This window comes from Odocoileus virginianus, chromosome 34 (genome assembly GCF_023699985.2).
Source record: "Odocoileus virginianus isolate 20LAN1187 ecotype Illinois chromosome 34, Ovbor_1.2, whole genome shotgun sequence".
Classification (NCBI taxonomy): domain Eukaryota; kingdom Metazoa; phylum Chordata; class Mammalia; order Artiodactyla; family Cervidae; genus Odocoileus; species Odocoileus virginianus.
In genome coordinates, this window is record NC_069707.1 from 18,312,176 (window position 1) to 18,327,755 (window position 15,580).

At 36.5% G+C, this 15,580-nt stretch overlaps 1 protein-coding gene across 7 annotated transcripts in view; it reads right to left on the reverse strand.

Moving 5' to 3' along the window:
- Positions 1-15,580, reverse strand: part of STXBP5 (syntaxin binding protein 5) — a 156,207-nt gene that overhangs the window by 104,703 nt on the left and 35,924 nt on the right. For all 7 annotated transcript variants that reach the window (XM_070461467.1, XM_070461466.1, XM_070461464.1 and 4 more), the window contains exons 5-6: positions 4,601-4,735; positions 4,190-4,253 (exon numbers count right to left, since the gene is read on the reverse strand). In XM_070461467.1, the coding sequence (XP_070317568.1) occupies positions 4,190-4,253; positions 4,601-4,735 (199 nt within the window). The remainder of the gene's footprint in view (positions 1-4,189; positions 4,254-4,600; positions 4,736-15,580) is intronic.

The following is a 15,580-nucleotide window of genomic DNA, read 5'->3' on the forward strand; positions in this document are numbered from 1 at the left end:
AAAAACTGGTATTTGTTTCCTTTACCCTTTGTAGTCCTTCTAAGCATCCTGGACATGTGTATGCATTTTCTGATGGGGGACATAAGACAGGAACTTCAGGAATAAGGAAAGAGATGGAAACAGATAACAGGTAAGAATCAGTGTATAGTGTGTATGTTACGTATAGTGTAAAACAATACTGGATTGTTCAGGACACAGGTAACTGAGATTCTAGGCACAGATCTACCAACAGTAATTATTCAACTTAAATCTTTTACCCATCCAGACGTTAACAACGTAAGAGGATTATAGTAAACTTTAACCCTTCCAGCCAGCTCTACTTTCCTATAAATATCAGAAATCTGTGCCAACGAGTTAGACTTTAACCCCTATAATCTCCTAAACAGTAAAAAATAGAAGAACTAAAGGATGGGGTACTTATGAACAGAAAATTCAAAGATTATTCCCTCTAGAATCTGTAACTCATAGAAATGTTAATTTTTTAACAGTACTGTTGATGAATTTTCTTTGAATTTTTCTCTCATAAAAGGCATTCATCAGGTATACTGATACAACTCTTCACATTAATACGTGATCTAAATCTTACAGAAGAAATGTAGCATAACAGAGAATACTCTGAGGTTGAAATCAGAGAAATCACTATTCAAAATCCCAGCTCCACCTATATCTAGCCTTGTACTTCTGGAATACATAACTGGATCAAGTCTCCGCCTGATTATCTATAAAAGAGGGAAAACAGCTCACTTAAGATCTGTTGGGAGGATCAAATAAAAATAGTGCACACAAAGTGGAAAGCAGGGCCTGACAAAGTAGGGTCAATAAATGGCAGTTATTACTGTTACTGTTAAGTAAGGAATTTGACATGAACACTTAACTTTCTTTGGCCAGGGCCTGTGCTTAATGTGGCAGCATCATCCACCATAAGGTTAGCTTTGAAAGAACACGTCCTATCACCTTACCTCTTTTTTCAGTGACACAATGTCAAAGAGATCTTTAGAGATAGGAATCAGTAGCGTGAAGGAAATTTTTCTATTAGAAACCAAAAGTTGGATAATATCATCTGTTCTAGCACCCTAATACTTAAAAATGTTTAAAAGAGATTAATTCTGGGAACTAAGGAGGATAATATAAGGCCACGTTTCAAAAAATGAGGATGATATAAATTTTTTCAATTAAGTATATATTGAACCAGGATTCCCAGGTGGTGCTAGTGGTAAAGAACTGCCTGTGAATGTAAGAGACGTGGGTCCGATCCCTGGGTTGAGAAGATGCCCTGCCTCAAAGAAGGAAATGGCAACCCATTCCAGATTTCTTGCCTGGAGAATCTCATGGACAGAGGAGCCTGGCGGGTTACAGTCCAAAGAGTCGTAAAGAGCCATATATGACTGAAGTGACTTAGCACAAACATACTGAACAGTTATTATTTTATTGTATGTTGAGTGCTATAGGAAATACAAACTTGCATAAATCCTATCTTTGTGCTCAAGGAGCCCTTCAAGTTCAGGGGAGTTGAGATAACATATTTCTAGTTCAAGGCAATATGCGGTAAATACTATACAACTTGCACAACTTAGGTGCTAATAAATTTAGAAGTGAGAGAAAGAATTTTATGTCAGGATTGTCAACAAAGGTATCATGAAAGATACGTTATTTTAATCTGAGCCTCAAGATGTGAGTAGGGATTTAGCAGAGAAAGAACAGTGAGAAGGAATTCTGAGCAAAAGGTCTTACATAAAGAAGTCATGGAGATAGTAAAGACCAGCTCACATTTGGGCAGCAGTAACTATTTGCTTCAGCATAGTGTTCAGGTAAGGCTGTTCTCAAAGATAATGAAACCTAGGGTTATTTTCACAGAAACACTGCTTTGTTTGTTTGATAACATAGAACGACTGAAAGCTTTGGGACAGGAGAACAAGAAGATTAAAATGGCACTCCAAGAAGACTGATCTGGAGATGACTCAAGATTGGGTAGGAATGCCTGGAACTGCAGTGGTGGGAAGGAGACTGAATAGCAAAGAGACACTGCAGTGGAAGGACTGAACTGATTCAGTGACTGAGTCAGTGTAAAAGAAACGCAAGTTTCCAACTCTTCTACCAGGTCCCCTACCTAAAGGCTGGCTTTCAGACAATTATCTTATACCAAAAATAAATAAGTGAAGATACAGGTTACTGTAACTTGCTTAATGGAAAGTTTCTCTCAAAACATACACTGGCATGATTAAGTCAGCTTCAAACAGTACAGTACAGCCATCCTTTTGTTTTCCCAGTGTCAAATAAGAGAACGGTGTTAAAACAACATAGAGACATCACCACTCCCAGTAATTAAGGAAAGGAAAAACCTGAGTAAACTGCTTCACAAAATCCAGAAGTTTCATTTCACTGATTTCTGGTAGTGATTAACTTCCTGGTATTTATGCAAACTAATTATAATGAAACTTTATAAGTAGAAAAAACATAATTAAATAGAACTGAGACTGGTTTAAATTATGAAACAGAGATTCATGGAAATGAAAATTTTATTGTTTTTTTAGTGTATTAAAGAACCTAAACTAAATTTTATTGCTTTTCACGGTATTAAAGAACCTAAATTAACAACAGCTAGGTAATGACTGCATGGAACTGGTTTCGGGTATAAAAAAGTATTATTTTAAAAAATACCTATTAACATGAGCCTTTGGTTAATATTAACTTTGGTTAATAAAATAAAAACACCAAAGTCTTTGACTGTGTGGACCACAACAAACTATAGAAAATTCTTAAAGTGAATAGCAGACCACCTGACCTGCCTCCTGAGAAATCAGTATGCAGGTCAAAAAGCAACAGTTAGAACTGGACATGGAATAGACTGGTTCCAAATCAGGAAAGGAGTATGTCAACGGTGTATACTGTCACCCTGCTTATTTAACTTATATGCAGAGTACATCATGCAAAATGCCTGGCTGGATGAAGCACAAGCTGGAATCAAGATTACTGGGAGAAATATCAATAACCTCAAACATGCAGATGACACCACCCTTATGGCAGAAAGGAAGAGGAACTCAAGAGCATCTTGATGAAAGTGAAAAGAGGAGAGTGAAAAAGTTGGCTTAAAACTCAACATTCAAAAAACTTAGATCATGGCATCTGGTCCCATCACTTCATGGGAAATTGATGGGGAAACAGTGAGAGACTTTATTTTGGGGGGCTCCAAAATCACTGCAGATAGTGACTACAGCCATGAAATTAAAAGACGCTCACTCCTTGGAAGAAAAGCTATGACAAGCCTAGAGAGCATATTAAAAAGCAGAGACATTCCTTTGCCAATAAAGGTCCGTCTAGTCAAACCTATGGTTTTTCCAGTAGTAATATATGGATGTGAGAGTTGGACCATAGAGAAAGTTGAGTGCTGAAGAATTGATGCTTTTGAACTGTGATGTTGGAGAAGACTCTTGAGAGTCCCTTGGACTGCAAGGAGATCCACCCAATCTATCCGAAAGGAGATCAGTCCTCAATATTCATTGGAAGGACTGATGTTGAAGCTGAAACTCCAATACTCTGGCCATCTGATGCAAAGAACTGACTCTCTGGAAAAGACTCTGATGCTGGGAAAGATTGAAGGCAGGAGGAGAAGGGGATGACAGAGGATGAGATGGTTGGATGGCATCACTGACTCGATGGACATGAGCTTGAGCAAGCACCAAGAGTTGGTGATGGACAGGTAAGCCTGGCGTGCTGCAGTCCATGGGGTTGCAAAGAGTTGGACATGACTGAGTGAGTGAAGTGAACTGATTAACCTGAGATTTTTATGAAGAAAAATTTAGGAGAGAGAGGTGTTATGTGATAAGTATTATAAAAACTGTTTAACTACAAAGTATAAAAAAGAATTCAAAACCAGAAGAAAATAGGTTTTCTCCAGATTATCAGAGAATTGGGGGAATTATTACAAATAAGCAAAAAATAAGTTAATAAGCTTTAATTGTATTTATTAAATTTTACTTGTTTTAGGGTTTTCTTCTTTAAAATGTAAGTGATTTTAATTCTTTCACTTGTTCCTTATAATCTATAAATAAGCAATTGTTTATATGATATACAACCTTTGTTAGCAATCTCAAATTTGCAGAGTAAGCGTGATTCCAGAATAGTTTGAATACTTAAAAAATACTGGAATTCATGCATTTAAATAATAAATATATTTATTTAATATATTTACCTTTCCTTCATCCATTGGATTATCACTTATATGGACAACAGGCCCTGGGTGAGATTTAGATGACCTGAAAGAAAAAAAGTTAAGATTTTTTTTTTTTCTCAACCAAAAATTGCATACAACTACACATTCATTACAACAGAAATAATGACTGGAAAATCAAGATATATCTACAGGGGTTGAAAACATTTCAGTAAATGATTGCTATCTTTATTTTACTCAATTCTAGCCTCCAACTGGGGTATATCATTCAATTCTACAGTTCATATCAAAAATAAGAAAAGTTGCATTATGCTTAGAAAAAAAAAGTTCCATCAATATTTACTCAGAGAAAAAGAAGTCATACAGGTAAGAATGCAGCTGAACTGAGGCCTACAGAGTAGAAACAGATACGCAATATTTGCTCAAACTCACAATTCAATGGCTTTATTCCACATAATGACGTAGCCTGAGAGTGTGAAGGACTCCACGTTGACAATATGTATGTTACCTCGTTCAGTGCCCACATAGAGCCACTTACTCTGGAAAGGCAGATGGCAAAATGTAACCCTGCAAAATAAAATATATCCAAAGGAAATGAGAAAAATACCTGGTAAATTTTATTAACTGTGTCAGAGAAGCAATACTGATATATACAATTTAGGAAACAAAAAAGATACAACCATATTTACCTCACTGCAGTTAATATTCAATTATGCTAATTCTACGTTAATGTCAAATATAAGTCATTACAAAAATAAATAGCATAACAGAGAAAAGACGAGTTTTGACATTAGTATGTGTTCCAAATCTGGCTATTTCAAATCCACTGTGTTACTTCAGGCACATCGCAAACTGAATCTGTGAAGCCACAAACTGAGTCTAACACTCATCACTTCTGGGCACTATCATATTCCTCAGAAGCTATTAAACACACAAATCCATCTCAAAACCTGTGCTGACTATTCCTTCCATGCAAAATGCTCCTCCTGCTCACAATTTTCTTCTGGTCAAGATCCAGTTAAAATACCGCCTTCATTCAAATCGATATCCCAATGCTTTTGTACCTCTATCTGGCTTGCCTTATAAAAGTCTACCTTTCTCACTGACTTGTAAGCCTCTGGAGGGCAAAGGTCCTCTGTACTCAGGCTTAGATAATGACACTGGAGTATATTCAAACGATCTCTTTCCGATGATGCAAGAGATCTCCGTTGACACATTATAAAAATGTATAGGCAGGAATTAAAGTTTATAATCATTCAAACAATTTCAAACATTTTCTATATAAGCTCAATTGATTACAAGGTAAAGAATGGAACCTACCTTGTCCTTTTTGTAGAACTTATTTTTAGTAAAAACATAGTATGTTATGAAACCATATAAACTCATTTTTTTCAGACAATGTGTTGTGTCTTTCAAAATATACTATTTAAGATTTTAATGGAATAGCCCTTCAAATAATATACAATGAAGATAATCGCTGCTGAACTCTTTAACGGACACTAAGCATTAGACAAGATATAACATACCAAGCATTTGTTATTCCTATTAACATAATTTCATCACACAGAAATTTCAAGATGAAAACACTTCAAATACATGCAACTCATGGTCTCACTATTTCCCAAAGGTAATAGATAATCACTTAAGGTTCATCAACTATATTTTTTGTCAAGTGTTTTATATGACAGTATGTCATCTTTCCAAAGGATTTATGTGTTAATTGAACAAAGCAAAGAAATGACTACTGAATCAAAAAACATAGCATCCTATTACTTTTTGGGCTTCCTGGTGGCTCAGACAGTAAAGAATCTGCCTGCAATGTGGGGGACCTGGGTTTGATCCCGGGTTTGAAAGATCCCATGGAGGAGGGTATAGCAACCCACTCCAGTATTCTTGCCTGGAGAATCCCATGAACAGAGGACCCTGGTGGGTTCCAGTCCAGGTGTTTCAAAGAGTCGGACATGACTGAGCAACTAAGCAGACACTCCTTACTCCACAAGGCAGTAAGTCCACAGTACTTTCACAAAAACTTAGGACTATACTGGGTTCAGAATTTTCCACATTTTAGAAAGGTACATAATGAGTATTTTGTGTATTACCTAGTATGGTGGTGTGTTAGTTGCTTAGTCGTGTCCGACTCTTTGTGACCCCATAGGGTGTAGCCCACTAGGCTCCTCCATCCAAGGGACTTTTCAGGCAAGAATACTGGAGTGGGTTGCCATTTCCTTCTCCAGAGGATATTCCTGAGTATGGTAGTATGTGGGTGCTAAGTCATTTAGTCATGTCTGATTCTTTGCGACCCCATAGACTGTAGTCTGCCAGGCTTCTCTGTTCATGGGATTCTCCGGGAAAGAACACTGGAGTGGGGTTGCCATGCCCTTCTCCAAGGGATCTTCCTGACCGAGGGATTGAACCCATGTGTCTTACACATCCTGCTCTGGCAGGCAGTTTCTTTATGCGGTAACATCTGGTGAATGCACTGATTATTTTTGAGGAATAATTTCTGGCAATTGCATTTACTTGAGACATAATCATCATTTAACAGTAGTTTTGGGTGTACAACATAACACTTCAATATATGTATATATTATGCAATGATTACCACAATAAATCTAGTTATCATCCATAGGTACAGGTATAGTAAGAATTTTTTTTCTGTGATGAGGACGTTTAGTACCTACTCTCTCCAAAAAGTTCAAATATATAACACAGTGTTATTACCTATAATCACTGGTGGTTTCTTAAAGAGCTAAATATACACCCACCATATGAACCACCCATGCCATTCCTAGGTATTTAACCAGAAGAAGGAAAGCGTATGTATAGGTCTACACAAGACCAGTATACAAACGTTCATAGTGACTTTGCAAGAGCCCTAAAGTGGAAATAAACCAAAGGTCCTTCAACAGGTAAATGAACAAATTATATACTTAGAATAGTATTTTATGTGTTATGTACTTAAGAATATTATTCAGTAGTAAATAAAAATAAACCATACATGCAACAATACCAATTAATCTCAAAGTACTGAAGATGAGGGAAAACCAGACAACAAAGATATATTACATGGTTCTGCATACAATGTATATGCCATAGAAAAATGCAAACTAATCTATTGTAACAGAAAACAAGTCAGAGCTTGCCTGGAATTGTGAGGTAGGGACCAGAAACAGAAGACGGGAGGGATTACCACAGGAAACATTCTGAGATGATGGGCAGGTTCATTATCTTGATTATGGTGACAGTTTCATGAGTGTACATATGTGTCAAAACTTATCACACTGAACGCTTTAAATGTGTGCAGTTTACTATATGTCCATTATACCTAAATCAAGCTTTATAAAAAAATTTTTTTCAGAGCTGTGTGGTTTTGGGAATTATGAAAACAAGATTGTCACTCTACTACTTATGCAACAAGCTCTGGAGTTAAACTGCCTTGATTTAACTTCCAGCTCCAACACTCACTAGCATGATCTTCAGGAACCCACTCACTCTCTCAGAGCTTCAGTTTCTAAGCGGCAGAGCCTCGGTGACTGAGGATCAAATAGAAAAACATGGGAGATGCTTAAAATGGGGCCTTGACATACGTAAGTGCTCAATACACGTGAGCTAATTATTATGAAAAACTGAATGCTACTCTACCAATTAGAGGTTACAGGCAAATTGTAACAACATAAAGAAAATAAATCACACGAATAGCATGCCACGTACAAAATGAACAATGCGTTTAATATCATAAGCTATCTCATGTGAAATGTGCCCTAAAGTGAAACATGAGTACAGCTGAAACATTCTGAAAATTCAAAAATAATTTCAAAATAAATAAGCCAAAATCATGAGTTGGACTTAAAAAAAAAAAAAAAAAGAAATATCCAACTTCCTGATCTGTACTTTTTTGCCATTTTCCATTACTCTTCAAAAAAGGAGTAGTTACTGGCTCAATACAATTACATGATCCACCTTTGATTTTAATACTAACAACATCATTTAAGTAATATGTTTACAAAGTTTAAACTTATCTCCTTAAGGGTAGAGATTTTGGATATATGATACAATGTTTTCTGTTCCTACCACAGCAACACCATACTACAGCTGTTTCTCAAATATTTAAAGAAATGAAGTCAGAACAAATTCTTTACTGTTCAGAAAAAAATCTAGAGTTTTCCCCTAGACTCACTTTTTCAATATTAGTTACCATAGTAAGTTTTTTTTTTTTTTTTCCTCCAGTCAACTATAAAACCAACTTACATTGCTGGGAAATTTTAAGCATCTTTATCTTTTAATCTTTATCCTACTTAATGCTTAACATTTTAAGAAGGAACTTAAAATGTTTACTTACTGATCTGGCACAAAGACTTTAATATCATCCCTGGAATGAGTCTTGTATACTTAAAAACAACATGAACCATAAGGGTGTATTTGTACAATGCCCCACCAAATTTAAAACTTACTCTGTTCCAAAACTACCATCATTATTTAAGTCAATTGAGAAGGGGGAAAGTCAAATTTTTTAAAATTACAATTAACTTGATAATGTCTTAACTAGCAAATTTTCATGAACATGTTGGATTAGGAATATAATGAGAAAAATAAAATTCCATGTTGCAATCAAACAAAACAATACCATGCCAGTGCTTTAGGGAAAGGCCAAAAGAAAATAAGGTTCCCTGAAATGCACTACTAAAATGAAGCAAGTCAATCAATATGCTTTATGAAGAAATGCAAGATTCTAAAATTTGGGGCAATTTAATCAGTCAGTTACCAAAATATGAAGTTGATGGTTAACACAAACTAGACTTGACTTACTATAATGAGCTCAGTTCAGTTCAGTTCAGTTCAGTCACTCAGTTGTGTCCAACTCCTTGCAACCCCATGAATCGCAGCACGCTAGGCCTCTCTGTCCATCACCAACTACCGGAGTTTATTCAAACTCATGTCCATCAAGTCGGTGATGGCATCCAGCCATCTCATCCTCTGTCGTCCCCTTCTCCTCCTGCCCTCAGTCTTTCCCAGCATCAGGTCTTTTCCAATGAGTCAGCTCTTCGCATGAGGTGGCCAAAGTACTGGAGTTTCAACTTCAGCATCAGTCCTTCCAGTGAACACCCAGGACTGATCTCCTTTAGGATGGACTGGTTGGATCTTCTTGCAGTTCAAGGGACTCTCAAGAGTCTTCTCCAACACCACGGTTCAAAAGCATCAATTCTTCAGTGTTCAACTTTCTCTATGGTCCAACTCTCACATTCACACATGACTACCGGAAAAACCACAGATTTGACTAGACAGACCTTTGTTGTCTCTGCTCTTTAATATGCTGTCTAGGTTGGTCATAACTTTCCTTCCAAGGAGTGAGTGTCTTTTAATTTCATGGCTGCAATCACCATCTGCAGTGATTTTGGAGCCCCCCAAAATTAAGTCTGACACTGTTTCCCCATCTATTTTCCATGAAGTGATGGGACCAGATGCCATGATCTAAGTTTTCTGAATGTTGACCTTTAAGCCAACTTTTTCACTCTCTTCTTTCACTTTCATCAAGAGGCTTTTTAGTTCCTCTTCACTTTCTGCCATAAGAGTGGTGTCATCTGCATATCTGAGGTTATTGATATTTCTCCCAGCAATCTTGATTCCAGCTTGTGCTTCTTCCAGCCCAGCGTTTCTCATGATGTACTCTGCATATAAGTTAAATAAGCAGGGTGACAATATACAGCCTTGACTTACTCCTTTTCCTATTTGGAACTAGTCTGTTGTTCCATGTCTGGTTCTAACTGTTGCTTCCTGACCTGCATATAGGTTTCTCAAGAGGCAGGTCAGGAGGTCTGGTATTCCCATCTCTTTCAGAATTTTCCAGTTTATTGTGATTCACACAGTCAAATGCTTTGGCATAGTCAATATAACAGAAATCGATGTTTTTCTGGAACTCTCTTGTTTTTTCAATGATCCAGCGGATGTTGGCAATTTGATATCTGGTTCCTCTGCCTTTTCTAAAACCAGCTTGAACATCTTGAAGTTAACAGTTCACATATTGTTGAAGCCTGGCTTGGGGCTAGTGTCCTTTAAATTTGTTATACAAACATGACCTTATTTCCTTGTTACAAAGTAAGAATCTTAGTCTTCTCTGCTGGAAATTAAGATAAATAGCTAAGGAAGCTTTTTTCAAATAATTAAATTGGTGAAAAATTATATTAATTGGTTACTTAAGAATAACATGTATTGGCATACTGAAAACTATACACACATATTATGTACATGTCTGATATGTACATTTAGAGAGAGATTTTTGTTATTTAATGGATCTAAGAAAGCAATGAAAAAGGTCAGTTTTCATTTCAATCCCAAAGAAAGGCAATGCCAAAGAATGCTCAAACTACCGCACAATTGTACTCATCTCACACACTAGCAAAGTAAACCTCAAAATTCTCCAAGCCAGGCTTCAACAGTCTGTGAACCATGAACTTCCAGATGTTCAAGCTGGATTTAGAAAAGGCAGAGGAACAAGAGATCAAACTGCCAACACCCACTGGATCATCGAAAAAGCAAGGAAATTCCAGAAAACCATCTACTACTGCTTTATTGATTACGCCAAAGCCTTTGACTCTGTAGGTCACAACAAACTGGAAAATTCTTTAAGAGATGGGAATACCAGACCACCTTACCTGCCTCCTAGAAATCTGTATGCAGGTCAAGAAGCAACAGTTAGAACTGGACATGGAACAACAGACTGGTTCCAAACAGGAAAAGGAGTACATCAACACTGTTTGTTGTCACCCTGCTTATTTAATATGCTGAGTACATCATGCAAAATGCTGGGCTGGATGAAGAACAAGCTGGAATCAAGATTGCCAGGAGAAGTATCAATAACCTCAGATATGCAGATGACACCACCCTTATGGCAGAAAGAGAAGAGGAACTGAAGAGCCTCTTGATGAAAGTGAAAGGAGAGTGAAAAAGTTGGCTTAAAGCTCAACATTCAGAAAACTAAGATCATGGCATCTGGTCCCATCACTTCATGGGAAATAGATGGGGAAACAGTGACAGACTTTATTTTCTTGGGCTCCAAAATCACTGCAGATGGTGACTGCAGCCATGAAATTAAAAGACGCTCAGTCCTTGGAAGAAAAGCTATGACAAACCTAGATAGCATGTTAAAAAGCAGAGACATTACTTTGCCAACAAAGGTCCATCTAGTCAAAGCTGTGGTTTTTCCAGTAGTCATGTATGGATGTGAGCATTGGACCATGAAGAAAGTTGAGTGCTAAAAAATTGATGCTTTTGAACTGTGGTGTTGGAGAAGACTCTTCAGAGTCCCATGGACTGCAAGGAGATCCAAAAGGAATCCATTCTAAAGGAAATCAGTCCTGAGTATTCACTGGAAGGACTGATGCTGAAGCTCCAATACTTTGGCCACCTGAAGTGAAGAGCTGACTCACTGGAAAAGACCCTGATGCTGGGAAAGACTGAAGGAGGAGGAGAAGTGGATGACAGAGGATGAGATGACTGGATGACATCACCAATTCGATGGACATGAGTTTGAGCAACTGCCAGGAGTTGGTGCAGTCCATGGAGTTGCAAAGAGTTGGACATGACTGAGTGACTGGACTGAAGAAAACAATCCATGATGGAAATCTACTTTCTTCAAAAAAAGTAGTCATGAAACAAAGGGGACTGAACAATCATTTCAAAAGAGTTCAGATCAAAGATGTGAAAAATGCTGGAAATAAGGTTTCAACAATGAACCAAATATCACATATGGAAAATACTACAGTGATAGCTCCAAAAGATCTCATCTCCACCCACCATATGCTCTCTCTTGCATAGTCTCCCCAACACTAACGCTAGGATTGGTAATGTGACTTGCAGTGAGCAATGGAACATTAGCTGTTGTGCCACAAGCAGAGATGGAAAAGCACTTGCACATTAGGGCTTCCCTCTTCCTTACACTTTTGGAACCCAGATGCCATGTGATTAAATCCAGAAGAACCTTTTGGAGACAATGGCCCAGTCCATAGCAAGCATCAATCATCAGACTTGTGAATAAGGCAAGCCTAGATCACCCAAGTCAGTAGAGCAACCCACATGAGTGTGGTACATCAACTGCAGGGGAAAACGACTCCTGCTAAGACCAACACAAGTGGCTGATGCAGAGAATAGTACACAAACAAAATAATCATTATTTTAGGCTCTTAAATTTTGGGATGTTTTGATATGCAGGGATAATTAGTCTATTACATGATATAATCTATTCAACTAAAATTTTTAGTTGAAAATGAAGTCATAAAACATGGGCAAACCAATTCTTAAAGCTCTAGAGTTATGTTAAAAAGGCCTCAGGAAAACTTTTTAGGAATGTAAGTGTATTTATCATGAAGCTAAAACATTACCTGTGATTAAAATCAAATTCATAACTATTGCTTTTCATGTACTTTTATCATAAAGGTTTTTTATTTTCAGGTGGTAAAGATCATAATAAATGACAGTGACTTAAATTTTTACTAATACCAGGAGACTAAGTTAAGTTTATGTGCTGACATTATTAAGGGGAAAGGTTATACCAAAAACAATTTATAATAATACATATAGTTGAGACTACATGGAAAACATTAAAACTCAGTAAACACTAATAAGGTTATATAAGAATGGAAATATTAACTTGAGGCTGAAAAGAAACTTTAAAATGAACCAGTTGAGCCAAAAAAATAAGAAGTGTGAATGAAACTAACACATTAGAAATACACAGGTAATAAAGCTGAATTCCCGCAGTATGTCACTAAATGGAGCTGTATTCTAACTTCCTATACTGAACTTACACATACATATATTTAATGTACACAAAGCATTACTGGGAACACAACAATTTTTATATTTGCTTGAAGAACTTTAAAAAAATGTGCAATATGTTAACTGTTAGGGAGTGATACAAATATTCTATCCACTATCCTTAGCAGCAATCTGTCAAATACTATGCAGTCAGTAAGCACTTTAAGGAAGATTTACTATCACCAGTTTTCTTTAACAGGAGAACACACACAGCCTCCTATATTGAAATTAACCACCCATAAAGAAGGGCGTAATACACAGATAATTACAACTTTACAATTTAATCCATAGAAAGAAATATGAGCCAATAAGCTCCTCTACACGCTTAGACCAGCATTCCATCAGCCCAACATGACAAGAAATATGTCATCACTTTTACAGTCTTTGCAAATATTACACTGCCATGCACCTAATACTCAGCAAATATTCATTAAACGGACAAATGAGCTATAAAAAGTTGTGAGAATTTATTAAGTTAGTTAACAAAACAATCAGATATTCTTGACTTACTCTTTCTCTAGCCTTGTGGCCTGGGCCTAATTTAAATCATTACCACTGACTGTTAAATCAATTCCAAGCTTCCCCAAGAGTTATCTTTTCAAAGCGAAGAGAGGTCAGAGACACCATTATCTTGCTTGAAAGACCCTAATGGCTTCCTATCTTCTACCATGATGCTTCTTAGGCAATATTTACTGACACTTTGTGGTATAAATGTCCGAGAAAGGAGGTTTATAGTCTGGATTTGGTCAACCTGCTACTCAGCGTCCTCTTCATATCCTCCTGTAGGCCTTCTTGTCTTTGAAATGCTGGAAAGCTAAAACTTATATTTGCCAGACTGTCCTACAGCTGGAATTCTAGATGATATTATGTTTCTACTAACTGAATGTGCTTAAGATTTGTGGGTAGAAGTGAGGTGAAGACCACTTTTCTGCTGCTGTTTATGCTGACAAGAATGTTCACAGAAACCTGAGGTCTAAGAGGCACTAAGAGGGTTAAGAGTGGCGAAGACCAGGGGACTTTCCTGCTGGTCCAGTGGTTGACACTTTGCCTTCCAATGCGGAGGGTGCAGGTTCGATCCCTGATCCGGGAGCAAAGATCCCATATGCCCCATGGCCAAGAAACCAGGACATAAACAACATAAGCAATATTGTAACAAATTCAAAAAAGACTTTAAAAAAAAAAAAAAGAGTGGCGGAGACCAAACGCAGCATTCCAAGATCTGCTCCTGAGATTTACATGGTAAGAGGCAGTTTGTACGGCAGTAGTAGTAAGTTCTAAAACTTAACAGTTTCAGCACACTTTCAAACATATTATAAACAGTTATATCCTTAAATTCCTCTATGCTAAAAATATCTACAGTGCTTTCTGTTCCTATGCCAAACCCTGGCTAATATAGCAAAGAGATGTACCTAATCAGCTACTTATCTATATGATAGTATAAAGTGACCAAAAGATACCTACTTAATAACATATCTTGTTCAGACAACATTATTCATTTAATGATTTAAAAGTTGGAAAAAGGTTGAAAATAACTTTCTTACAATTGCATACATGGCTTTTCAGGAAGTAGACTGTTCATCTTTCCAAAATTATCCTCTATGGACTATACACCTAACAATGTCTAACAAGATATAGTTTCTGAAACATGTGAAATTGCTTTATAAATCAGAACATCTGAACATAATGGAAATTCCCTTTCCCCTCTGTCATTGTAGAAAATTCCTAATAACCCTACAAATCTGTTCACATGGGTTCCTTTGTAATGCTTTATCTAAAATTCCCCAAACATGGGGATACACCCCTTTTCTGGTTAATTTTAATCTTTATAATTTCATAAGAAAATTTCACTACATTTATATCACATTTTCCACTGCATTGTAATTACATATTTCATCTCCCTTAGACAATTATAACTTCCATGTCTCTCCAGAATTTATTATAGTATTTGCATGAGTCAGAATCTTAACCATTGTTTATCAAGTGAATTGATGCAAAAGAAAATAGAAAAGCAAATGTTATTTGATTTCTTTTAAATCAATTGTCCCTTATACTGTCCTGTTATTAGATGAAAATTTAAGTTTGCATTAATGAACATGGAAATGTTCAAATATTCTCAAAACTGAACAGAGTCAGCTGAAAGCAATTTATAACTCTGTCCAAAGGACTTCTTTTCTATTTGTAGTCCCACATATCTTTTCTGATAAACTGTCACAGCTACTTTAAAAAAATCTTCATCATATCTGTAAAACAGAAGTAAAATGTAATAAAAGTTTCAAAAAATAAGCCTCAGAGATCTTTGAAGGTCACTTTACATTTGTATTGATTTACTATATTCTTTATCAATTACATCTCAATTTTTACAAAACACTTAAGAATTTGGAAATATGTCCAAATAAATCATGCTATTAATAACCCTTCCTGTGAAATGAGATCTTAACACCATCAATGGATATCAAAAAACTGAGCATCAGTAAGTAAAACAGTGACTATCAAATAGAAAACAGTATATGTCAACTACAGAAATAACAAACAACATCTGAAAAAAACTGTTCCTTGTTGTATGGAGGGTTTCTGGGTTTCTTATAGTTCTGTTTTTAATAT